A 25644-nucleotide genomic window follows, 5' to 3' on the forward strand; every position below is an offset into this window, starting at 1 on the left:
GACTCTCCAGTGCTGCTGGTAGTATTTCACTTATTAGCGTGTGGTGTGTAAATGTGTAAAAGTGTGTGACTCACATGTGCTATAGCGTGTGGCCACGGCTTCGCTCTGAGCTCCATCTCGATAAAGTGCAGACAAAGAGATCTGGTATTCCTTATCGTCCTCCACCCCCTCCAGGATCGCCCCTTCACTCTCACCACTCACCCTCAGCTAAAACCAACAGAGCAACATTATATTCATATATTAATTAATCATTATAACACATTATACACTCCACCCATCCGTTCATCCATCCCCACCTGTCTCAGGTCTCCTCCACTGAGGGAGATCCACTTGATGAGGTAGGAGACGACATCATCAGCTGCCGCCTCCCAGCGAACGGTGATATCACTGCCTGAGAAATTAGTCACCCTGAGGTCTGATGGGGACGGCACCTTCACTGGGAGAGAAGGAAAATGTGTCAGGAAAGAAAAAAAAAAGAGAGACTTTAGCCTGATTTAATCTTTTTTCATTCATATGTTATTCAATGTTCTTCCCTCTGGTGCTGTGCTGTTACACAAGACAACTGCTTTGACACATCAAAAGGAAAAATAACATCATGCTTTTGAGCACAAAATATTTGGCTGCGTGTCTTACGTGTGGTGACGTTACTGGTCAGTGCTGCAGACAGGCCTTGTGGGTAGAGAGACTGGACTGAAACCAGATATCTAGACAGAGAGGAGAGGTTCTGCACCACCACAGAGATCAGTCCCGTTACCTCCACCTGGAAAGAGATTTCATTTGAATGACTGACACTGTGGCTGCAGCATCTTATTGACGGTACAAACATTGTTTTGAAAAAGATGGACCTAGGTCCAGCACTTGGCACTAGTCTTGGTTTACTGGTGGTGAGTCTTTTCAGGTGAACAGCTTTGACTCAAATTCGTGATCATAGTCAACTAATTATAAAATTCTAAGCCCAAGTGATTGGATATTTCAACCTCCTTGTGGATTGTTATTATTATTATCCTTCAGAAACAATAATGGACTTCTGACCTTCAGAATGTAAGGAGGTAGGCTAATGCTATTGCCATTTGTTATTTAAACACACTGAATAAAACGACGGCGACGCGATCGCATCAATCAGTCTAAGGACTTTTGCTGGCGGGTGAGCGAGGATTTCCTCCTATGGAGCAGACATGAAAAATATTTTAGTTTAGTTAACTTTAACTTAAGTTTAGTTTATCTCTGTAATATATGTTTCCTTTTCATTTCTGGTCTTTTCTTATTTCTTCTTCTTATTAATATGGAAAGCACTTTTGACTTATTCAAAGCCACATAAGAGTTTCCCAAAATAATTATAGTATATATATATATATATATATATATATATATATATATATATATATATATATATATATATATATATATATACACACACACGTACTGTACTGTACGTATGTCTCTCTTTGAAAATAAAGATGCAATCTCAGTTCTGGGGATGGTTTTGGAGACACCGGTTTGGTAAAGTTACCTGCTTGACGTCACTGCCGTGGTTGGTGCTGTAGGTGATTCTGTGGCTGGGGACATCCACGGCTCCGGGAACCCAGCTTACCCTCAGCATACTGTGGGTGACCACCGGGAAGTGAACGCTCATCGGCTGTGGGAGAGGGACTGTGGGGAGAGACGAAAGGCAGATGATGTTTGCACTGGAGTGATCTATTCTATCAGTGCCACTGTAAAGTTCCTGTGCTAGAGATGTTAATAATAGAGTAGGAAGAGGGAATAGTGAGTAAGGATAAACTGTAAGAAATGAATAGAAGGAACAATAGTAGAAAAAGGGAATCTCAGAAAAATGTGGAGTAAGATGAAAGAATAAACAGATAGAAACATGACAAAGCGGGAAATAAGAAAGCGGGAAGTAAAGGGGATAGAGAAAGGGATGTGAAAAATAAGGGATGAGAATGTTTGGGGAAGGTCTTACATGTGGTGGCAACAGCAGTGACAGGGTCGCTGGGATCGTCATCATACAGGGCATATAGAGTCACAGAGTAGTCGGTTGCCGGCAGTAACCCTGCCAGCTCCACCACGGTCTGGTCTGCACTGAATTTCTCCTGCAGCAATACAGAAACAAAATGCAAATGTGGAGTTAGCGGTTTGTTAATATTAGGACTGTCTCTGCCCACATTAGTGGACGGTGGAACAGTAATCAGTCTGGTACCAATTTTACTGTAAAATGACATCATAATATGAGTATTTTGAGAGGAGTGCTTACATACAAAAGAATTAAAGAAGTACAGAAGGCAGTGATTTAACAGCAAATGTTCATCTTTATTTCTTAATATGTTGGTTCTTTCCTTGCATCTAAGATGGGACGATGCAAGGACGTGATGTGAGGAAAGAGGAATTGAGGGGAATACTCTATCACTATGTAGCCTAGACAAGATTTTATTTTTGAAATCCGTTATATAGGTAATAAAAAAACAACAAGCAATTCATTTTACTTGTTTTATGTGATTTTCAAGAGAAGAATGATGTGGTCACCCTTAACAGATAAACCCTGAACGTACAGTATTTAACTAATTATCGTATTTGGAGATGATGATGTGACATTTCACCATAAATGTATAAATACAGGCGTGTTCTTGTTTTCACCTCTACCTGTTGAACGCCATTTGTGATTGAAATTTTGTCCACATCAAAAAAAGAAAAGAATTAACACAACAGCAATATGCAGGTATTCTTTCTTTTTTTTATTTTCTTAATATTAGTGATCAACAACATATCTAGGCTACAAACCAAACAAAAAACGTGTGCCTGTCTTCAGTTACACTTTACAGTGGCTATGTGTAAAATCTGAACCATATGTCATATGAAAGTTGCCATTAGGGCACTCTAATGTGGTGCAAAGTGGTAGTTAACATTACAGTAATACAATAACACTTTGTCCTGAAAACATATCATGTGAGCAGGGCATTCTTCTTATTTGCCTCGTACATTTGTTTTCACCTACCTGCTTACTTGTTGTAGATGGCCTTTTCTGTCTGCTGATTACCCTGTTTATTGCTGGCTTGTATTCATTTGCATGTAATTATAAATCGTGTAATACCACAATATGTGCCTTTCGCACACGCACACACACACACACACACACACACACACACACACACACACACACTGCACAGAGATAAAAGAGCTCTCACCTCCTTGGCGTCATCAGGCTCTCCGTGATTGAGTGCTGAGTACAGGACCATGTACTGTGTTGCACCGGGCGCAGCACCCCAACTCACTCGCAGCGTGCTGTAAGAGGCAGGAGTCACCTCCAGGTCGGCAGGCAAGGCCAGGGGCACTGAGTAAAGGAAATAGGAAGAGACAGAAAGAAAGATAAAGAAATTAAAGGATGAGGAGAGTAGAGAGATGTCAGAACTTGGTTTGTGGTACACAAACATGGTTTTACAAACAGGCCTGTAAACTGGTGATGGGTATGTTGAGTACATTCTGTGATTTAGTGATGACAGTGTATTCAGTTTGCTGGTAAAATAGTAACAGTAACAAGTCAGCAGTAAAGGCACTGCATATCTGGGCTAAATATAATAAAATACTCCACCTTATTTTTGAACTGTACTTGGTGTGCTCTAATTGGGCCTTCTTAAGTGTAATTTTGGAAATGCTAAGAACAGAGTGAAATGCATAATTTCTCTCGAAGAATCCATGGAGGAGTTTTAGAGGAAAAAAAAGATTAATATTAGTAAAGTTTGACTTTTTTAGTACCACATAGTCACAGTGAATGAGGGATTGATGGAAGCACAGCATCAGTGTCAAGCCCTGCTGCCATCAATACATTGTGCTAAACCGTACAAATCTATTCATAGGCACAATCCGAATCTGTGCCCTGCTGAGTCACAGACGAGGATGCAAGTGGCAAAATGGGATGAAATTTCCTACAGGGGGTCCTGAGATATAGGCATTCAAAGAAATTGGACGTCCATCTGTCCACGGCCTCTGGCCATGGCTTTCACCCGTGCTAAAGCATAAAAACACTATAATGATTTATAAATAGGACTGGGACATTAAATTCACAACACCCTGAAGCAACCACTTTGATTGCTCATGAACTGTCTGCACCTCCTTTTAATGATCAAAATCTATAAATACATATTTATATGCTGGCAAGTGGTAAAATGATTGTTGGTGTCTAAATATTTTGGCATATGATTTCTGCACTGGGTTACGCAAGTAGCTGTGGCTAGAGTAGAGGAGATTAATAGACAGACAGAGAGACAGACAGACAGACAGACAGATAGACACACGGTTTCTTAGCATTCTTGCTTTTCATGGTTGTAAATAGAACTTTCGGTCCTAATTACATACCAAAAGAAATGCCAGGAAAAGCCAAGTACAACTGATACACTGACAAACAAAACGTGACATGCGGGACTCATGAACAATATAATATTTAGCAGTGATGTCAGTCTTACATGTAGTGACAGTTCCTCTGAGTGCCAGGCCAACATTGTCTTCATACACAGGGAAGATGGACACGTGGTACAGTGTCTGAGAGGAGAGGCCTTCCAGCAGCACAGTGGACTCTGAGCCGGCCAATACCACCTAGAGACAGAGCATCACTTAAAATCAGACAAAGACATTTGGACATTATAATATTCTTTAAAATATGTTTTACTTTTTAGGTGACTTTTTATTCTCATCCCACACATTACCCCACAATTTTCAACAACAACATTTGTTTTGCTCCCTGTCCTCTCTCTGACAGCTTTAGCAAGAACAGTGTTTTTCCTGTTGCAACCAAGCACATTTCTCCCAGACTTGGAGTATGATGTCTTATTTTGTTTATAGAACTGTGCTTAGGTCTCAAACCTAATGTGGTAATAATTCATGTAAGGTAAGGTTGCGTCCTGACCTCCTGTGGACTCTGACCCTCGGCGCTGTGGTAGACCACTCTGTACTGTTGGACTGGCTTAGAAGGATTGGTCCAGTGAAGCTTTACTTCTCTGGAGCCCAGTTCAGAGAACCGGAGATCAGTAGGACTGGGGTAGGAGAGGGCTGGGTCTGCTGTGGGCCCAGGCTCCATTCCTGGAGACACAGCAAACAAGGAATCAGCATATTAGACCCTAACAAGATATTCATACTTTGAAAAACTTGACGCCATGAAAAAAACAAAACAAGTTTGCGTTCAAATACTGTCTGACGAGTTGGCAAGGAAAGACAAGCCAACAGACTGAAAGCTAGGGGCAGAAAGCTAGACAGACAGATATGTTACTTTTTGAGATGCCACGGTCCTCTATCCTCCCACACAGAATGTGGACCAGTCGTGCCACTAGTTTGCTGAGCAGAGGGAAGTCATTCACATTGTAGACGTTCAGATCCACCGGCTCCGACGCCACTTGTCTCAACTCGGCCTCGTCAGCATTCTTTACACCTGATTAATACAAAGTCATAAAATGGTTCAACCTACTTTTCACAAAAAGCACAAAAGCATTTAGAGATTAGAACAAAAGGCCCCGGAGCGCCTTACAATGAGAACATAACCGAAACTTTATTGCATAACAATAATAAGACCACATCAGACTATAATTGGGTATACTTCTCTCAAGTCAAAGTCAAGATTGCTTACAGTCCCATGGTGCACAGAAATGCAGGGGATGGATGTGACTGGATTACAGAAAACACCAAAAAAAACGCCAGAAGGTTAAAGTATTTAGTCTTGACACCACCTCACCCTCTTTTCTTTTCAGTCTTACCTACAGCGATGATCTCCACGCCGGCATTCTTCAGCCGGTTTGCCGCAGCAATGGCGTCATCCTGAGATTTCCCATCGGTCAACAAGACCAGGAAAAATGGTGTGTCCGACCTCGCACCTGCCTCAGCCCTCATGTTCTCCTCCATGACATGGAGCAGTGCCTGGCCTGGGAGATGGATGCATGGTTACACATTGACAGACATACGGTACATATGTGTAAGTATTGTATGTATTATTACGCGCTTATATTCTGAAGACAGATGTTTGGTCTCAAACACATAAACACTAGCCGTATTGAAGCTGCAAACTGTGATGTGTTTACCTGTAAAAGTGTTTCCTCCCTTATATCTGAAATTCCTTATGGCCTCCAACAGCTGGTCCTTGGTCGTAAAGTTGTTGAGCTGCCACTCTGTGCGGGGGTCTCCACTGTACTGGGTCAGGCCTGGGACAATAACACATCATTAAACAACATTTTGTTATTTTTTTTTGTGGGACAGGCCATTAGGAAAAGTAAATTCATTATACTTTAAGTGGCTCATTTTTATTTTTTTTTTGTCTTCATTTGTTGCTACTACAGAGCCGTTTAAAACCCAAAAGCTTAGACAACATCTGTAAAAGACTTAAAATTGGGTGTATTATAGCACCACCTTAGAGTAGCAAAATCAGCTTTTATTTACAAGCAAACAATGCAGATTATTTCTTTAAATATTAACAACGCTCTATAACAACCTATACAACAACAAGGTTGAGAAAAATGACATGAGACTTGGGAATGTTCTTTTTTACTAAACATGGCGTACTTGCTGAAATGCATTGCTGTAAAAGCTGTGAATGAAAGAGCAGCTAAAGGAGTATGAAAAATAGGAATAATGGGATTTGCCGGAAGAGTAAAATAAATGGAAATGCAAAAACATTTGTTAAAGTGGAAGCAACAAATGAGTTGAAATGGCAGTAAACATACAGTAAGTACTAAAATGAGCTGAATTATATAGAAAGTGTCAGCCTGACAAGAGTTGAAATACTGTATAAACACTGAAGTGTACTAAAAGGCGTTGAGGTGTGAACTGTGTATTAGCTGAAAGGAGCTGAAGGGTCAGTTGGTTACAGGCAGGTGGTTGCTAGGACTTTCCCAGTGGTTGCTATGGGATTTCTATGTGGTTGCTAGCTGGCTACTGTGGTATCTTTTGCAGTTGCTAGGTTGGTCAAATGTGACTGCTAACCAGTGATTCAAATTGGCTGATACAGCAATATTTTGTCAATAAATTTAGCTGTGGTTAAGCAATAAAAAAATGAATAGTAATAGCTGTTGCAATGCACTTGTCTGAAAACAATATGCTGAAAGGTTATAATGGAATTTTTGCCCAATGATGCCAAAATAAACTGCTTACCCCAGGTTTAAGCAGTCTGCACCTCTGAAACATGCAGTATGAATGATTACATACTATAGAAAACCCACTGTGTGGCACTGTGTCTTTATGACTACAACCCACAGAAGGAAAGAGAGATGGCTTCACCATCACACACTGATCCTCACCGATCTGAATGTGGTCGGGCCCAATGTGAAAGGGTGTCATCAGGCCCTCCAAGAAGTCTCTGACCCGTCTGAAGTTGGTGCGTCCAATGCTCCAGGAGCCATCCACCAACAACATGATGTCGGCCGCTGCATCGCTGTCACACTCAAATGGTCTCCTTGGAGACATACCTTGATAAAAGGAAGCATGAAGCAAATAGTCTTGAACTGATCAAATCAGTTCTAGAGACTACGCCAAAAAGCACTGAAGCTGTTCTGGAGGCTCATGGTGGACGCACACTTTATAGTGTTTTTGTAGATTACATATATTATAGTATACTATTATAGTGCATTTGTATATTAGTGAGTACATGGGTAAATGCATAGTTTTAAATCAGGAAACAGATGGCATTTAAGCAAGCAAAAAGTAGGTGTAGGTGCTTAAATGTAGGCGCGTAAATGCTATGTGCGCATGTGTCGACACGGTGCATACATGAACATGAGTGAGTTTCCATGTATGTGAATGTGTGTGTTCCCTTGGATTATGAGGGAGAGAGAGAGGATACATGTGCCCTGAAGCCAAACCAGATGGCCTGTCATTATCCTTACCTTTACCTGTCCCTCCCTTGTGTAAACACTGTCATCACATTTCAAACCAACACTTACTGCTCTTAAGCCTCTTGTTCCTTAACCCACAAGACGAGCCAAAGATGATGGTGGCCAGACATTCTTTAAGATAACCTGCTTAACTTCCTGCTTAAAAAGGGATTTGTCCTAATCGGTTCATCATGTTTTAGTTCATTAAAACAACAAATGTCACCAAAAGATCAGTTTTATGTAATGTTTACTAACACTGAGGGGTGTTACCTGTAACCGGTTGGGTGGGGAAGGGTGTCTTCTGGGGTTTCTCCTCGGCTGCTTTGCCCTGTGTTGTCCCCTGCTCCTCCTTATTCTCCACTTTAGAACGGTCCCGCTCTTTCTTCCTCTTCCTCTTTTCTTTGGTGGTTTTCTCTGGGGCCTCATCAGGGAGCTGGGAGGGGGTTTCTATTGCTGGGATCTCTGGAGGAGAGAGCACATGGGGGGGGGTTACAGTAAAATAAGCAAAGAGTGTTTAGGGGACCGGTTGAGGCTGTACGTGACAGGAAATCCATTAGATCCATCTGACTTCAAAGGATCAAATGGACAAGTGAGAAAACATGATTTCCCTGTTAACACATAAACATTATGGTTTTATCAAACATAGCAACATCTTTAAACTTTGCTTGATAGATTAAACACTTCCTTCCTTCACCTCCTGGCCCGCCTTCGTCCTTGTGCCATCTCGTTCCAGCTTTTGTTTCCTGTGTTACACCTACTGTTGCTGGGCTGTCATTATTGTGTATGTGTGTATTTGTCCCAAAGTGCTTTGATGTAGGCATGTGTAAATACAGTATACTGTACTTAGGGATAGGGAAGGATATTTACACCAGGCACTGCAAGAAAAAGGCTAAGAGAATCATCAAAGATCCAAACCACCTGCCTAACAGCTTCTTCTTCCCTGTTGAGGTCGGAAAGAAGGTACCGGATGCACCAGACCAGCACCTCCAATCATATGCATATACATATATTTATTGTTATTACTGTTTCTAATGCGTACATTTTAGGAACTGAGAGGATTACATTTCACTGGAATTGGACACACACAAATACTTCAATCAGCCTTTTATCAACTTAGAAATATTTCAAAGATCAGAGCAATGTCATCTCTCAGTAATTCCCAAAAAAAAAAATCATTCTTTTAAAACTTCACGTCTGGTATATTTGTAAAGCCTTTTTCACCTACATTAATGCTCAGCTTCAGACTGTGCAGAACACTGCAGCAATACTTCTGACCAAGGCAAAAATAATCATCACCCGGGGTTTTAGGTTCTTTTGCATTTGTTACCAGCTTCTTTTTTTTTATTGAATTTCAAAATCTTAGACTAGATTAATGAACTTTGAACGCCTTACTGTCCCAAAAAGCCTAGATTTGCTAAGTTAAAGCTGCTCCAGAGTCCCGGTTTAAGTCAAAGGGTGATCAAGCTTTTGCTGTCCTGGCAACTCAGCTTTCAGAATGCTGGCACTGTCTCAGCTTTTAAATCATGCCTTAAAACACATTTTATAGACTCGCTTATTTGTTCACATAAAACAGCTTTGACATGTTTCCACCAGATATTGTCTATTTTCCTTCTTGTTTTGTTCACGTGCCTCATTTATATAACTGCTTTTTACCTCATTCATTGTTTTACATGTAACTGTGTTTTTATGCTGTTGTTTTTAGTGTGCAATTGTCTTTTTTAAATTTGGATTTGTATTGCACTTTGTGCTCCTAATAAAATCATTATTATCAATACTGTTATACAATATGAACACAGACAGCGCAATAGGGTTTTCCGCATAAAGCAGAATAAATCATGACTTTGTAACAACTGCAAGGATTCTACAAGGATCCAAGTCATCATACTGTAATTATACCAATATGTGTGTATGTGGATGTAGTGTTTTTATCTACTAGCATGCCCTACCTGTAGTAGCAGCAGCAGCAGCAGCAGTGGTGGTGGGGTCAGGATACAGAATTGTTGGCACGCCCAACAAAGCCTCCGTTACATCGTCCAGGTCTCCTGACCCTGATCCGCCTGGCAACACCTTCTTTCTCTGCTCTCGACTACCGCTGCGGATCATTTCCTCTTCCTGCAGACCCTCCACTGGAAGAGAGAAAGAGCAGCTAAGGGAATCACATTAAGTAATCTATATTAATTTGTGTTAAAGTCAACAACATTTTTTTTTTGTGGCGCAGGAAATCTGATCTCAAATCCTTTAACCTCTTAAGGGTCACTGTACCGTGTACGGCACACCTTGTGGCTGTGGCGTCGCTGTAACCTCCACTCATAAACGTTTTTATAACTTTAAAGCATTCAAAATATACAGCCATGCGACACACCAATTGAAAGCTTAGTCTCTCATGATTCAATTAAGCCCACACACAAAGCATAAGATGATTTATAGCAGTTGTACAACTGCTACAAAGTTATAGAAAATAAAACAATACGGCGTAAACTGCGCAGCTCATGTGTAGTGCATCCATACCTTTTTCCTTGTCCCTTTAGCCACTGCGGGGATTTTTTGCCCAAAACTTTTTCTTAAATCACCAAGAGTCCAAGGAAATGGAATATCCAAGCCATTATATCCAAAACGAGCTGTTCGCTTCACAATCTTGATGTTTCTGGCCGAATCACAACGGAAAATCGCTAAACTGTTTTTCATTTCCGTACTTGTATTGCGTCCTCGCTTCTCTCCTGAGGCTCCTAGCAACTTGATGTGGGCGTCACTGTATTCTCTGAGATCAGAGGTTGGTTTTAACAGACACCTGGTATAAGCCAATCGGTAAAGGTATGCCTGTGATACACCAATGAAAAGCTGAAGACTCCTCTTACGCGATGTGAGCCCACGTGTACTCGAGCGACATTTGCTCGGACCAGTTAGATTTAAATGCTATAAGACCCGTCTACATTTTTAGCCAATGAGCAGACAAGTCGATAGAGACCAAATGTGCCACTGAAATTTTAACCCTGTAATGGCTGGAGCTGTGTCAAAGCAAAAACAGGGCCTCCTATAAGCATATGACACCCTGTGCAATATATAATGACTTATTTCTATATATTTATGTATATAGTTATTTCAAGTATGTGTATGATTGATGTGGGTGTGTTTGTGTATTTGAGAAGTGTTTTATTTTGTACTTTATTGGCTTTTTTCTTTGCACTTTTTAAATGGAAATCAGAAAAACGCACAGACTATATGTAGAAAACAATTCATATAAAATCCATTTTTGAGTCTTTTGGCTTCTGGATTTTTTCTGTAGTAAGCTGAGAGTAGTAAGGTAGTAAGGGGCTGCAGGACGGAGTCGAACCTGCGGCCGCTGCGTCAAGGAGTAAACCTCTATATATGGGTGCCTGCTCTTCCAGATGAGCTACCCAGGTGCCCGACAAATAGAAATTTTGACCTTATGATGGCGCTCGATGAAAAGTAAAGGGAACACCAAAGTTAGAACAATTCATCCTGGAGGGAAACATGAATGTCTGAGCCAAGTTTTATGACAGTCCATCAAACACTTCTAACCACAAATGTCAACCTAATGGTGGTGATATGGGTCAAGTGACAGGATATATTGTACTTTTTACTTCACTACATTTATTTGATAACCTAAGTTACTTTGCAGATTCAGATTAATAATACAACATAGAATTATGATTATTATTATTATTATTATGTATCCATTTCTAAGGGGGGAATTCAAAAGCTACCCAGCAATATATAAAGTATTTAAAAGCCCACCTTGATCAGCTGTAACATTAAAGTGATGCTTACACATTAATGAATCAACAATTATAATTTAATATAATATTTTGAAATGGATCACTCTGCACAATGAGTACTTTTACTATTACTGAAAAGTGATATTTTGATACTGATATTTTTGTACTTTTACTTAAGTAAAAGATCTAAGTACTTCTTCCACTACTGGTAATCACCTCATGTGTGTTTGCATTAGTCACAAAGTAACAACAAATAATCACCATGGGTAGACACACTGTGGCATCTGATCAGGTACCTGCCAGGGAATGTGTCAATAAATGGACCATTCCTGCTGTTACGGCTATTACCTCCTGTTACATTCGAGATCAGAGAGGTAAAACTGAACATGCTAGAGTTGAAGATACAGCCTGTTTGCTCTTTGGTATGTTTTAAATCTTAACTGCTTCACCAGATTCTGTTGGAAAAACCTTTCCTGAAGGTCAATAATAGCAAACTAAGTGTGGAATTTGCAAGGACGGTAGTAAAAAGTACTGGGCCCAGAGGGGTTTAAAGCAAAAGGGAAATGTGACGCATCAGGAAGGAATTCCCAGACTGCCATCATTCCAGAGAGACAGCCGGTGTTACAAATTTCAAAGTTAACATGTTTTTCAGACCTGCCTGCACATGTTTGACTCGACACAGTAACCTACTGTCCCTTGCACAGTTCGCAAAACAACCGCAGGCCAAATTCAAGTATCGAACAATCCAATATGAGACCCCGGAAAGTGTCAATCAGAGTCATACAAACAATAACAATAAAAGGTCAAAAGTTAGCATGGGAGGAGGATTTGAAGGTTGGGATAGCTGACGAGACTTGGGAGGAAGTGGTGGGGTCCTGGTATAAAACGTCAAGGGAAGTTCAGACTCGATTGATTACTTATAGGATCATTCATAGGAGTTACTGGACTCCCTGTAAGATGGCGAGACTAAAATTAGTGGATTCAGATGTATGCTGGAGATGCGAAAGAAGCAGAGGCACATTGATGCATAGGTTATATGAATGTCAAATGACGACAAACTTATGGGAAGATATTATAACATTCGTTAACAAAGTACTACGGGCAGACTTGATACAGAACCCGGCACTTTGTATATTAGGCATAATACCAGCAGGGGTGGGCCTGTCAGTTCAACAGATTCTATGGTGCAGACTGGCCTTCACCACAGGTTGTAGGATTGTGCTAAGACATTGGAAAACAAAACACATCATCCCTTTCAATGAATGGTGTGGAGAAATGACCAAAATGGCCAGCTACAACAATTCATTTTTAACTTGAACAACAGACAGAAGGTATTTTGGAAAATATGGGGCCCCTACATGAATGCAATATTGCATACTTAATGGGGCAGAATTTGACTAAATGATTTTAATGTCTGTATAAGTCACTGCTAAGATGTTTGAGAGATGACTGGTATTGCATGATATTAGTAGAATACTCATCATTTGTGCTACTGGTGTGATGATATGTGTAAGGTATGGAGACGAGTTAGATCAATGTGTCCCCGTGTATGTATATTTATATGTTATTTTTTTTATAAATTTTTTTTTTCCCGCTCATTTGTTGTCATCTCTCTCATTTTTGCTTAGAGAGAGAGATCACTATTGTTCTTGTCTCTGTTTCTATAAAAAAACAATAAAAAATGTGAATGACAAAAAGGTCAAAAATTAAGGGGCTCACAAATCAGGGGGGAATCAACAGCCAGAGAGCTGTGATTGGATTCACCATCACTGCCGTAGGAAATAACAGTGTTGAAGCCAGAGACAGAGATGCCTGAAATAACCTGTACGCACAATTTGATGCCAATTCCTGCGCAGACCCTAATCCTCCAAACACAGGTGGCGTTTCATCAAAATATCCCCATCCTACTGTTTGTTTCCTAAGAAATGACCAGTTAACTTAACTCCAAGTAAGTATACACAGCAACTTCAAACAAACCCCACTTTCCTGTAATCCAGTTAGAGTAGTATTTATACCCACTCACTGTGTGTGTGTGTGTGTGTGTGTGTGTATACGTGGTCTGATGGGGTGGGGCCTGCAGAGGAAACACTCCAAGAAAGTGTAAGAATGTCAAAAATGCATCACATCCTAACTTTGCTGTCTTGCCAATGTCATCTCTCAGTACCAAAGTCAACAGCAGTTCTTTTTATCTCGAGTCAGTGTTGTACATCACATGCCTGTGGATAAGTTAGTCCCTTGTTCAACCCCACAAATAACTGTAGCTTGATTTGGGATTTCCAGTTAATCTGAATCAAAATGTATGGATTGCAGATTTAAAAAAAAGAAAACCCTATATATCATAGAAGATGGCCTATATAGATGTGCAGTCATGTTCACGCTCGCTTGATACACACACACACACACACACACACACACACACACACAAACAAACAACCTACCTCATGCCTCTTTATCTCTCCACACCCTACGTCTGTATCTTTCAATGCTTCATGTTTGTCCTGTCTGTCTATATCTCTGCCAAGCTCTCCTGCTCACTGCACAAACCTCTCTGCCAACCTTTCCAATTTCTCCTTTCCACCTCATTGTGTTTCTTACTGGTGAATCGTCGCTTTGCCAGAAGTTTTTCTGTCGTCCCATTGAGCACGAGGACTTGGAGGGCGTATTCCTGACTGGAGTCCAGTCCTGCCACCGTTGCCCGGCCCCGTGTGGTGGTCAGCATCAGCTCTGGCTGTGGCACCTCTGGAAAACACGAGCATTTTGGTTAAGACGTGCCTCTGTACTGTATACGATTAAGTCTAAAGGGAAAGTCAGGGTTCCTGTAATCATCTAATTTGGGTTTCTAGTAGAACATGTTTACATGCTTTAAAGTTCAAAAAGCACATTATCTTTCTCATACTGTCTTTCTAAAATGCTCTGTTTTAGCGCCTGTCTCTTCAGGCCCGCCTCCCAAAAAAGCCCAGTCTGCTCTGATTGGTCAGATTGGTTTCTTCCGCATCTGCATTCTAGTAGTCTCTGCACTGTCATTGCAGCCGGGGAATGTCTGTAACGGCACTGTAGCAGCATTTTCTACCTATATATAGGATACAGTAGTTGTGACCTTACGGAAGTTGTGACGGCTGGTTTAAAGGCATAGTTTCCGAATCCGGGCTGGGTGCATTTCTCTGTGGGTTCAGCGTTTTTGATGTATTGTAATACAATATGGGACCTTTAAGCTCCAATGGCTTACAATTCAAGAATCAAACAACCTAAACATATTTATATTACCCAAAAATACCATGAATATTTACAAAGAAAACCAGAGTCAAATAGCCTCATATCAGGGAATGTACTTCTTTTGAATCGTTAAGGTTTTAAACAAAGTTGTCTATACCTCCTCTCAGATGGCATTTCCTTAAAGAGAGGAGCCGCTGGGTGAGAAACATCTCTAACGATGTTGCGAGCCTTTTAGCAGGCCAGAATTTAAAAACTGAAGAGGGAGATTGGAGGGAGTTGCCATTCATTTTTGATGCCATCTTAACTATTTTCTCAAATGCATTTGTTTCAGCAGTAGCCAAACTACCAAACCAAACTGTGATAAAGAAAGTTTGCACACTTTCCAAACCTGTGTAAAACTGGACCATAGCTTCAAATTTTTCAAACTTCCACAAAAAATATCATCTCTGATGACCCACCTTTAAGGTTTTGTAAACTTTGCTTCACCATGTAAGGTTATCAGACATTATAGTGCAAAGGAAATTGTAACTCTTTCAAATTTTTTTACTGGTTTGCCGGCAATTTCAACAGGTGGTTTCCCACATCTCCTAAAGTCTATGATCATTTTTTTTCCAATATTAAGCTCAAGGCCATCATTGGTGCGCCAGTTTACAAGATCAGACACCTCGCTCCCATGTGATGATTCATCTGATCTTGTGACTAACAAACCACTTTAGCATAGGTAGACCAATCATACAAGTAATAAAGCAGAGGAGAAAGGCAGTTAATTATAAGTGTTTTAAGAGTGTTTTTTTATTCGCTTTTCATAATATTTTTTTCATTTTATCGTTTAAACTGTTCCATTTTAATGTTTGTAATTATGTTCCCTGAATGTCTAAATGTTCTTTATTAAATAATAATTAAAAAATACAATGCAGCTTTAGTTGTCTTCTGCTCTCATGTCATTTGTCACAATTTAAATTCAAATGCCTCAACTTCATTCTTTCTTTAGTAAAAGTAAATGTAATTTTATTGTAGCAGAATATTTCTTTAAAGAAACGACAACATGATAAGTAATAAAGTACTGGTGGCCCTCCCTCTCCAGTCCACAGTCTACTGGCCTTGGACATCTGAGTCAGATCCGCCTCTGCAAACGATTTCCCTGAGAGTTAAAGTTGCAAAAGTCGGCATGGAAGCAATAAATAAGTGAACACAAAAGTCTAAATGTTTCCGCAGAAATGCTGAAGGTCTACCTGGAGTTAGAACTTCAGCATTAGACCATACCTAGTTCTAATAGTACTAATTTGGAGAATCTCTGCTACATTCATATTTTTCAGTGTTATAGACATCATATCATGATGCACATCCTGCTCCAACAGCCACTGAAGTACTCCAGATAATGCACACTAGTCCCAGTACTTATTTGAGTCTCAAGTCAAAAGTCTACACCTCAAGTCTTGTGTTGAACTGAATTGATCGTCTAAGCACACCTCTGTTTCTCTTTTCGACGTGCCTGGGCTTAGCTGCACAGTGTGGAATGGGAAATAAGAGGGTGACAGAGAGAAAACAATGTTGAGGAAGAAGTTACAGGGGCAGGAAGAGTCACAGACGTGAAGGAGAATGTGAGGAGAGAGAGTTGCATTCTTATCCAAACCATCAGCTGTGAAGCAAGAGAGCTGACACATTTATGGCAGACTGGATTACAGTGAGAGGAATGACACTTTCACACACCATTTATATGTTGTTCTGAACTGGTGAAGAGGGAATCAAGGCTTGCACTTCAGAAATGTGCTAACAGAAAAGGTTTATGATCAGATTGGGATTGGATTTGGCCAATCCATTTTATGATATTCTTCTATAAATGGAAGAAAAATAAAGTACTTCAATGACTTACCCAAAATACTTTTTTTAGTAAAGCATAAGCAAAAATACAGTATATTTTGACCATTCTTTTAACTAGTTTCAACAAAACCAGAACATGTCCGGAACATGAAATGTTATTGTACCTTTTGAAAGTAAGTAAGACACCAAGCATTCTTCTTTTCTTTTGTTGCTAATATATTGAGCCACAGGCAGAGCTGCTTATGATGGCATCCATGATTCCAAAACCAAAGAATCCAAGGCTGCACATTCACGACTCCCTTTATAACCAATTCATGCTTCATTCATTATCCTTTAAAAATATCAAGTTGTAGGCAATATAATACTGATGACTTGTGAAACCATGAAGCTTTTTCCAGATAATAAACAACCAACACGTACAGTTTGGATGTTGGATTATGACAGTAGCAAACCATCCACCCAACTGCAGCAACAGGTCTCGACAAACTCTGCAGACAGCCACGAATGGTATCCTCGGACTAACAAGCACTGAGTCCACTGTCTCTGGTTCTGTTTCAGGAACGAATCTGGTAAGCCCCCAAGCGGTCGCAGAATCCTTCGGTATATGGGCATACCTGTATTGACCCGGGAAATACCGAATAGGAGTGTGCCATACCCTAATAATACCGAAATATATATATATATATATATATTTCTTAAGGTCAGAGAATATACATATTTTTCATATATATGTATATATATATATATATATATATATATATATATATATATATATATATATATATGTATATATATATATATTCCAACTTGTTGACGTAATTGTCTGTTTGGCAACTGTTTAGATGTGCACTTTGTTGTATTATTAATATTGTATACAGAATTTGAATCTTACTCTGAATATTTGAACCTTGAGTTCATCCCAAAGGTGTTGGATGGAGTTGAGGTCAGGGCTCTCTCTGTGAGGGCCAGTCAAGTTCCTCCACACAAAACTCACCCAAACAACTTCTTTATCATCTCACGTTGTACACAGTGTCATTGTCATGCTGAAACAGTAAAGGGCCTTCACGGTTGTCTAAAACATCAATGCATGCTGTAGCATTAACATTTCCCTTAATAGGAATTAAAGGGCATGAGCTAAATAATGTTTACTTCAACACAGCCAGGAAAGTCTCACCTGAGATGGGTCTCACTCGGACCTTGTAACCCTGAACGGGTCCGTCAGCCTCCTTCCATTTCATCTGCAGTCTGTCCTCAGACAGGACCGTCAGCTTGAGACGACCTTAAAATTCACAGAGACAAAGGGAAGAAAATTAAACGAACTTTTCAGTATATGTTCAGTATGTGTGAGCATGTTGTCTAGTCAGGTATTTGGGTCAAGAGAAAGAGGAGAGCACGACAGTTGCAGGCGTTCAGGAAAGATCAAAGAAACAAGCTGTGAAACTTTTTTCATTCCCCCCCAGTTCTCGGAGATGGCCTAACCCCTCTCGCTTCCTTCTCTCCAAATGAAGTCCATCTCTTGTTTCGACTTCATCTACATAATTTCCAGCAGGGGTTTCCCAACAAGCAGTGTCTTTCATGTTTCATCCTCCCGCGATCCATCCATCCCTCTCTCCAGCTGCCCGTTCATCCATCAAAGCATGCCCTGTCCTCCCGTCTAGTATAGAAACAGGAACAGGACGCTGGTTGGGGACTGGAGGGTCAAAGTTCATGTCAGAGGAACAGCACAGAGTTACAGTGTGCCAGGGTTTTGTATGTACTATGTGGCAGGGTGATAGATGGAGAGGAAGATGAGGGGGGGAAGGGAAAACGGAAGCAAAGAAGACAGAGGAGTGTAGCCATGAACAGCATGAATCACAGAACTCTGTCTTCATCGCTTCTGTGGACGTATGACCCTCAGCACTCAACAGATTCTTTTCTGACGAGCATGTATGTGTATAACTGTGTGTGTGTGACTGTGTATTTGGGGCAGGGGCCTCTGCAGGGTCCTCATCTTCTTGGGTGACTGGCAGAAGATCAGATAGTGTCTGATGGGATTTAGAGAGACTGAGGTCAAGGTCTAACAGACGCACTAACAACAACAACCTTTTCACACAGGCAGGCAGATATGCAGCTGGGTAAAGTGGCTGTTTTGTACTCCCTGGTGTGTGGGATAAGAACAGCTGGTTGTTGCCATCATTCTTTAGTTCAGCACTGAACTAATACGCCCTTTGGGTGTATTGTTCTTATAAACTAGCAGTGGAAAATACATTTTAAAAGTTAGCACATTAGGGCTGCCTGTTACGCTATCTTTTTGGACAAGTTTCATTCACAAAAATGTTATTAAAAAAAGGATCAAAAGCTAAGGTTTTACATTGTGAAATTCTGCAGTTGGAATTTGGCAGACAAAAAGATAACAGTGTCACTGGTGTCAATACAGTAATATTAGAGGACTCGAAACAATTAGAAAATATTAATAGTACAGCTGCCAACAACGTGTCATCAGAGCAGAGCTGTACTGTGACAAAGAGGGAATGGTTTGACATGAAGTTAGAGGCCAAAAACACTTTGACTCTGACTATGAGAAGCAGATAGAGGATGTGACAGTCATCACAGTCACAGACACAGATAATATATTATCCCAGCATCTACTGAAACATATAGTTGCTGTGCTAAAATATGCCAATAAAAATCTGCTTAATGGCAAACTAGTACAAGCAATTTTAGCATACAACGAAATAAACAAAATATGGATGCTTGTATTAAAATACCTCAATTTATTGACTTGTGTGAGATTATTTATGCTAATGGTACTGTCTTTTCTGTTTTGTTTTTTTTTTAATGCTAATGGTACTGGTTACAGTAAAACATTTTCTTTTAGGCCTAGCTAACAAGCTAGCATTGCCAGCAGCTTATCTCATTGCAAAAAGAATAAAAGCTACAATGCTGAATTACTATACTTTACATCTTACAATTAGTTTGTGAAATAGTATGAGTAATTGTGTTTGCTAACGTTACTGGTTATGGTAAAATAATTTATAGCCTATCTTTTGGGACACCACTAGCTAGCTAACTAGCATCTCTAGCCATAGGCCTATGTCTTCTTACAAAAAGAAGAAGGCTATGGCTACTTTCTTTACAATTAATGTTCTAGGAATAATACAGTGATATAGTAATATGTTTAGGTTGATACCATAGAAGACAAAAAATAGTTACTTTATATCAGTATGACCATTTTAGCAATGATAACGTTAGCCATATGTAGCTAGTATCTAAGAGATATTAACCACCAAAGGTACAATAACCAACACATGTTTTTCTAGACTTCACCATCATATCTACTTGTGTATGTGACATACTCTCCTATTAGTAGATATGAAATGGTTAAAGTGGTCATGAAATGCAATCCTCTACCTTGGCCATGGACCCCTGAGGACAGCAGGAGGAAAACACTGAGTAGGAAACACAGCATTAGCCAGAAAGATGATGATGATGAAGGAAGGAGGTGAGGAGACATGAGTGGAGCCTAGAAAAATAAAAATAAACAATGCTTTCAATATTTCATATACTTATTAATTTATACTTATGAAATATATATTTAATAAAGTTATATTCAATTATAATTGTATACATTTTACTTATTATATATGTAGTCAATTTACTCAGTTGAGTCAATTGATCTGCATTAAATAGCTTAAAGTAAAAACAAACCAACAAACAATGCTAAACCAACTAGGCAACCCAAAGTGGAGCAGCAGAGATACTATCAAGGTGCTTTTAAAACAAGAAATTACAAAAATTCACTTATTCCAGCTTCTCAAATTTGAAGATTTGCTTTTCTTTCTTTTCCATAGCAAACTAAATATCTTTGGGTTTTGGACTGCTGGTCACACAAAATAGGGAATTTGAATATGTAAACTTGCAGCTTTATTCACTATATTCTGACATTTACAAACCAAACAATCAATGCAGAAAACAAATGCAAATTCTTTTTTTAACCTGGCACCAACAACATTACCCGTTACCTTTTCCCATGGGAACTCTTTTATGGCTGACTCAGCCTACAGGTGCTTAGTGCTCGTCACCATTACAGACCTTAAACTTCACACAGCTAATGACACACACAAGGCTGTAATATTAACAAACACGCAGCACTTTTAGAGGCCATAAAACTAACACACATCTGTCTGAGAGGGCCAGCATTTAACAGCACACAGAGTGTACACTAAAGTACTTCATATGCATTATGCATATCATATTATGCACACACTAAATAATTTGTGCTTATTCTTTCATGAAGAAAATTATTTGCAATCTTTGGATTATATATATTATTTTAAGATATGTTTAGAACCATTAGAGCCGTTGTTTCCACTCTGCTACAAAACATCTGTATCGTACGTCATGACAAGATATCGTTTGCATTTCGGGGTCATTAAAAATAATAACTGACCACAGCTCATTTTTATATTTCAAAATAAAGCTAAATGTACTGTATAATTTTGAAATACGCTATAAAAGTGCAGACAAATATTTACAGTTGCGTAGGCAGATGCTCTTTAGAAGACAAGGGCAGAAATTCTGACATTTGTGTTTTGTGAATAAGAACATTGTTCAACAAAATGCAGACTGAACAAAGCTACGATTAACGTTCTGGTAGCTCAGCTATTATGCTGGAGTTCACAGACCTGTGACCGAGACGAGCGTTTAGAACAAATTAAATTATCCAGGGTTGGGCTCAGTGGGGGTTCAGTATGAAAGTGTGGAAGGGAGAAGCAAGGACAGGTTAGGAGAAATACAAACCCTGAAGAAGGTGAATGTAAAACTTGCTATTTGCTCGTTAAAACTCTTACATGTCATATACAGTATCAGAGTCATTTCTACATATGCTGGCAGTCAAAATTACATTTTTTAAAAGACAACACTAAATGTGTCATTTAAATGCCGGAGTTTTTTATTTTTTGAATGTTAAATCTATTTCATTCCATATTGAGTCTTTGCTTTATTTATTTGCTTTAATTAATATTTTTAAGAGTTCCTGTCTGAGCCTTCTACTTATATTTCACACCTCATGACCAGACAGGCCACCACTGAAGCGAGTTTAAAAGAAACTTCCAGCCTGCCTAAAGGCTTTTCAGACCATCTGATATACAGCCATCATGTGTAGTATGTGATGTGACTATATGTTTTCTCGTGTTTTACGTGTACCTGCTTGCCTGAATGTTGCCAAGTCTGAGTTTATACTGTGCTTGAGCCGTATGTCTTGGGTACCTATTGTTCTGTCTGTCAGACAGAGAGGAAAAGATGGGTATTGTTATGTAATGCCAGTCAACCTACTTGCCAAGAGGATTGTATATTCTCCTCTTTCCCCCCTTTTCTATGCCTAGGTGCATGCAATTAAGTTACATACGCAATAAAAATCAGGACAACAGTACTTTATTTTGGAGTAGCCTATACGCTGTTGACATTAAGACCACAGTTTACTTTGAACAATAAAGTAATGGGCCACTATGTTGGCCAAAATGGAGTGTGTACCTATTTCCCTGCCTGTCAGACAAATAGGAAAATATTGGTATTATTATGTAATGCCAGTGGATCTCCTTGCTGAGAGGATTGTAGTCTCCTCTTTTCCCCCTTTACAATTTCTGGGTGCATGCATTAAGCAATACAAATCAGAACAACAGCACTTAATTTTAGGGTATAGCTGGTCCACAGTTCACTTTGATGGAACAATACAGTAATGGGCCATTATGTTGGCCAGAATTAAAGTCTGTTTGAAAAGACTCTGTTTTTTCTCTATGCATTGGGAAAAAACCTTTAGTATTGCACTTTTATTTCTAACATTTGTGAATCTGTATATGGAATTACCATATCCAATGTGAAAGATGTTGTATTGACTATTTATTAAAATGGTCTCAATGTCATCATTTATTTATTGATGCCTTCACTGCCCTGGGGGAAAAAATGACATTACCACATAATAGCTTAAACTCCAGTGAACCTTCCAAGTACCCAGGTGGCCTACTGTGCAACACCTGACTTTAGAAATCTGATTTAGTTTTGACCTCAATGCCATAATGCTAACGGTCAGGGATGTAGTGTGGGGTAAATACAGTTGATAACAGCATGTCCTCATTACATTTACATAAAGAGGCTTTAAATAGCTGACTTCAAAACGAATATATAGCCTAGAGTACAGTACACACACAATTAAGAAGTATTGTAGTATTAAAGTGATGTTTTACAGCTAAGTGATTAAGCAATTAGCCGCTTAATAATTGACGCAACGCTGTTATTTAATAAGTGCGTACATTAGCTTGTTGCTTAAAGTTAACTGCAATGCGCAATACGCAAGAGATTTTAAGTTTTGATAATGTCACTTATTTTTAATGTGTGTCTATTTCGCAACGATGTAGCAAATTAACTGTGTCCCCATCCTCAGCTAGGCTATTTTACAATAGTTTCGAACAATAGATGGCAACTAGACTTTCAACATAGCGTTAGCTATTTCAGTCGTTTACCTAAGAACAGGACTTCTGTTGGACAGAGAGGACCAACAGCATAAACTGTGATACAACACATTTTCCTCGTCTTCTCTATGGTCTTCTCCAGCCAGGTGAGGTCTTACCTGGCGGTTCGGTGAGTCCACGTTATTCCTTTAGAGAGACTTCACACAGCATTCCAGAGGTGGGATGTCAACAAGTGCCAGTTCCGCTAAACTGTGAAGCCAGCTAACCTACATCAGGTTGAATCTGAACTCCTCCGGGTGAAATCCGAGAAGCAGGACCCTCCTGCTGCTCCAGCATGGGCCTGTATGGGCGTGGCACTACAAGGCTAAACCCTCTGCAGAGCAAACAAGGCAACGCTGATACAAAGTACTGCCATAACTCCCTCTTTGGAACCTGTGGCTGTCCCGTGCCATTTACAGGATATATTCTGTCAATAGCATACTTCTGCTACAGTATGTGACATAGCATGGGAATGTCAGTAGTATTTCTGTAGATATTCATTTTAGTGACCATATTGCACTCCATCTAGAGCTGCAAAGATGATTTAGATTGAATTAGTTGTCAACTGTTAAATTAATCTGCAACTATTTTGATAATATGAAAAAAAGTAAAACATGATCTGATTCCAGCTTCTTAAATGTGAAAAGTTTCTTCACTCCTCTAACAGTAGGCTAAACAGAATATTTTTGAATTGTGGACAAAACAAGACATTTGAGGACGTCATCTTGGGCTTTGGAAAACACTGATCAACATTTTTCACAATTTTCAGACATCTTTTAGACCAAAAAAACGAATCGATTATTCGAGAGAATGATCGACAGATTAATCGATAATGAAAGTAATCGTTAGTTGCAGCCCTAACTCCATCAGTGGATGAGTGAATAGCTTGCAGAGAACACTGGTCTATCTTCTCAGGCACTAACAGTATTTTTCCATGAAGACTGCATCAGTGTATGCTTAAAATATTTCCAAACATCTCACAGTCATGTACTCTGAGGCTAAACTACATGACTCCAGATGCAGGGTTGGTAAAGAAGCATGCTGTCTAATCACAGCATATATACAAAGCGGACATTTTAAAGTGTGCTACACACATTAGTTATCCCAGATTTATTCTGAAATGAGACGTGACTTTAAGAAATAAATAAAAAATAAACTCTTTTTCACTTTCACTTTATTTCTTAACGTATTGCCACAATGCTGCGTTTTACAGAAAAACTGTCAAAAAAAAGTACAGCTACATAATCACTGATTACATTTTAGATTTTGAAAAATAGCTCTTCAAAAGTAGTCTTCTTGACTGCTGTGACATTAACAAGGCACATTAAGGTACGGCCATTACATTTAGATTCAACAGTCTCCAACCTTGTAGCTCATTACTTGAATTTAATGACTGCTTTATTTTCAGTTAGCTAGCCTTTGAGGTAAATTTGATTAAAAATGTAAATGTCCAACTATCAAGACATACACCATAACATCATGCTCAAAGAGCCTTTCTGCCACCAAACCTGGCACTAAGTAACACTTTGGACTTATTTGGAATTAATCGGCAACTGATTTGATAATCGATTTATGATTTAAAGTGATTTCTCCAGCAGAAAGGCCTTTTTTTATTTTCTTCTTGAATGGGAGGGTTTGCTGCATTCCTCGTCTTATGTGATAGTACCTGAATATCTTTTGGGTTTTAGACTGCTGGTTGGTCAAAACATGCGATCTGAAGTCATAACCTTAGGGTTTTAAAAATTGTGATGGGCATTTTTCATTTTTTTTTATACCAAACAATTATTCAATTAACTAAGAAAATAACCTGCAGATTTATTGATAATGTTAATAGAAAATGCTGCCTGACAGACCTCATTGATCCATCTGTATTACATTGTATCGTTAGCTTTGTAAATTTAGCTTACAAAGAAGAGCAGTAAAGCCATCTGCAAAAAAAGGAAATCTGAGTAACTAAATGACAAATCTACTATTAATCCAGTTTTTAAAAATAAAAAACTTGAAAAAAAGGATGTCAGGCTACACTCTTAAGAGAAAGAAATTATGTAACCTGAAATTGGATTACCACTCATCCCGCTCTGCATTACAGGGATACCAGGGCACTTTCAATTATAGTCCATTTTTTTTTCTAAACCAGACTCTTGTAAGCTTATTTAACAGTTTATACATTTGTCCTTTAGAATCCTAACAGGTTATTCTGTAGTCACCAATGGCAATTAACAGAATGCATATGTACTGTACTGTATACAAAGTAGGAAGATATTCCCACTGTTTGACAAGTATCTAGCAAAGAAAAATGACCCACTACAATGTCAAAGTATCCCTTTCACACCCTCTCTCTCCCCATACATCATACTTTGTTGACACTTGGATGTATTAGCTAAATTTTTGAAGCTTCCCAAAGGCAAACGATCATAACTTGTGTCAAGTCCACAGTTAATGTACAGCTACGTAATGAGGCTGTGGCCTGAAGACATGATCGGTGGAAGAACAAAGCTGAAGAGGCTGTTCCCTCTTTTTGTTTCCCTTGCACCGCGGCTGGATTCT

The 25644-nt window shown here is 39.3% G+C and overlaps 2 protein-coding genes across 9 annotated transcripts in view; both read right to left on the reverse strand.

Moving 5' to 3' along the window:
• Positions 1 to 23351, reverse strand: part of LOC144520528 (collagen alpha-1(XX) chain-like) — a 43461-nt gene extending 20110 nt beyond the window's left edge. For 4 of the 7 annotated variants that reach the window (XM_078254289.1, XM_078254286.1, XM_078254292.1 and 1 more), the window contains exons 1-18: positions 23217 to 23351; positions 20003 to 20114; positions 17787 to 17891; positions 14174 to 14317; positions 9788 to 9967; positions 8112 to 8303; positions 7269 to 7436; positions 6057 to 6176; positions 5736 to 5900; positions 5255 to 5413; positions 4895 to 5067; positions 4455 to 4584; positions 3180 to 3325; positions 1961 to 2090; positions 1511 to 1650; positions 634 to 760; positions 297 to 436; positions 75 to 207 (exon numbers count right to left, since the gene is read on the reverse strand). In XM_078254289.1, coding sequence (XP_078110415.1) covers positions 75 to 207; positions 297 to 436; positions 634 to 760; positions 1511 to 1650; positions 1961 to 2090; positions 3180 to 3325; positions 4455 to 4584; positions 4895 to 5067; positions 5255 to 5413; positions 5736 to 5900; positions 6057 to 6176; positions 7269 to 7436; positions 8112 to 8303; positions 9788 to 9967; positions 14174 to 14317; positions 17787 to 17891; positions 20003 to 20105 — 2455 coding nt within the window. In that variant the 5' untranslated portion in view covers positions 20106 to 20114; positions 23217 to 23351. Of the gene's footprint in view, positions 1 to 74; positions 208 to 296; positions 437 to 633; positions 761 to 1510; positions 1651 to 1960; positions 2091 to 3179; positions 3326 to 4454; positions 4585 to 4894; positions 5068 to 5254; positions 5414 to 5735; positions 5901 to 6056; positions 6177 to 7268; positions 7437 to 8111; positions 8304 to 9787; positions 9968 to 14173; positions 14318 to 17786; positions 17892 to 20002; positions 20115 to 21796; positions 21872 to 23109; positions 23194 to 23216 lie in introns of those variants that run through there. The other 3 variants (XM_078254287.1, XM_078254290.1, XM_078254288.1) reach the window with 3 other exon arrangements.
• Positions 23352 to 25137: 1786 nt separating this feature from the next.
• The window catches only part of LOC144520529 (solute carrier family 35 member C2-like), an 8768-nt gene continuing 8261 nt past the window's right edge, over positions 25138 to 25644 (reverse strand). For both annotated transcript variants that reach the window (XM_078254294.1, XM_078254293.1), the window contains exon 10: positions 25138 to 25644. This exon is cut by the window's right edge and continues 588 nt beyond it. The gene's annotated coding sequence lies outside the window, so the exon portion shown is untranslated.

The sequence above is a fragment of the Sander vitreus genome, chromosome 7, assembly GCF_031162955.1.
Source record: "Sander vitreus isolate 19-12246 chromosome 7, sanVit1, whole genome shotgun sequence".
Taxonomy (NCBI): Eukaryota; Metazoa; Chordata; class Actinopteri; order Perciformes; family Percidae; genus Sander; species Sander vitreus.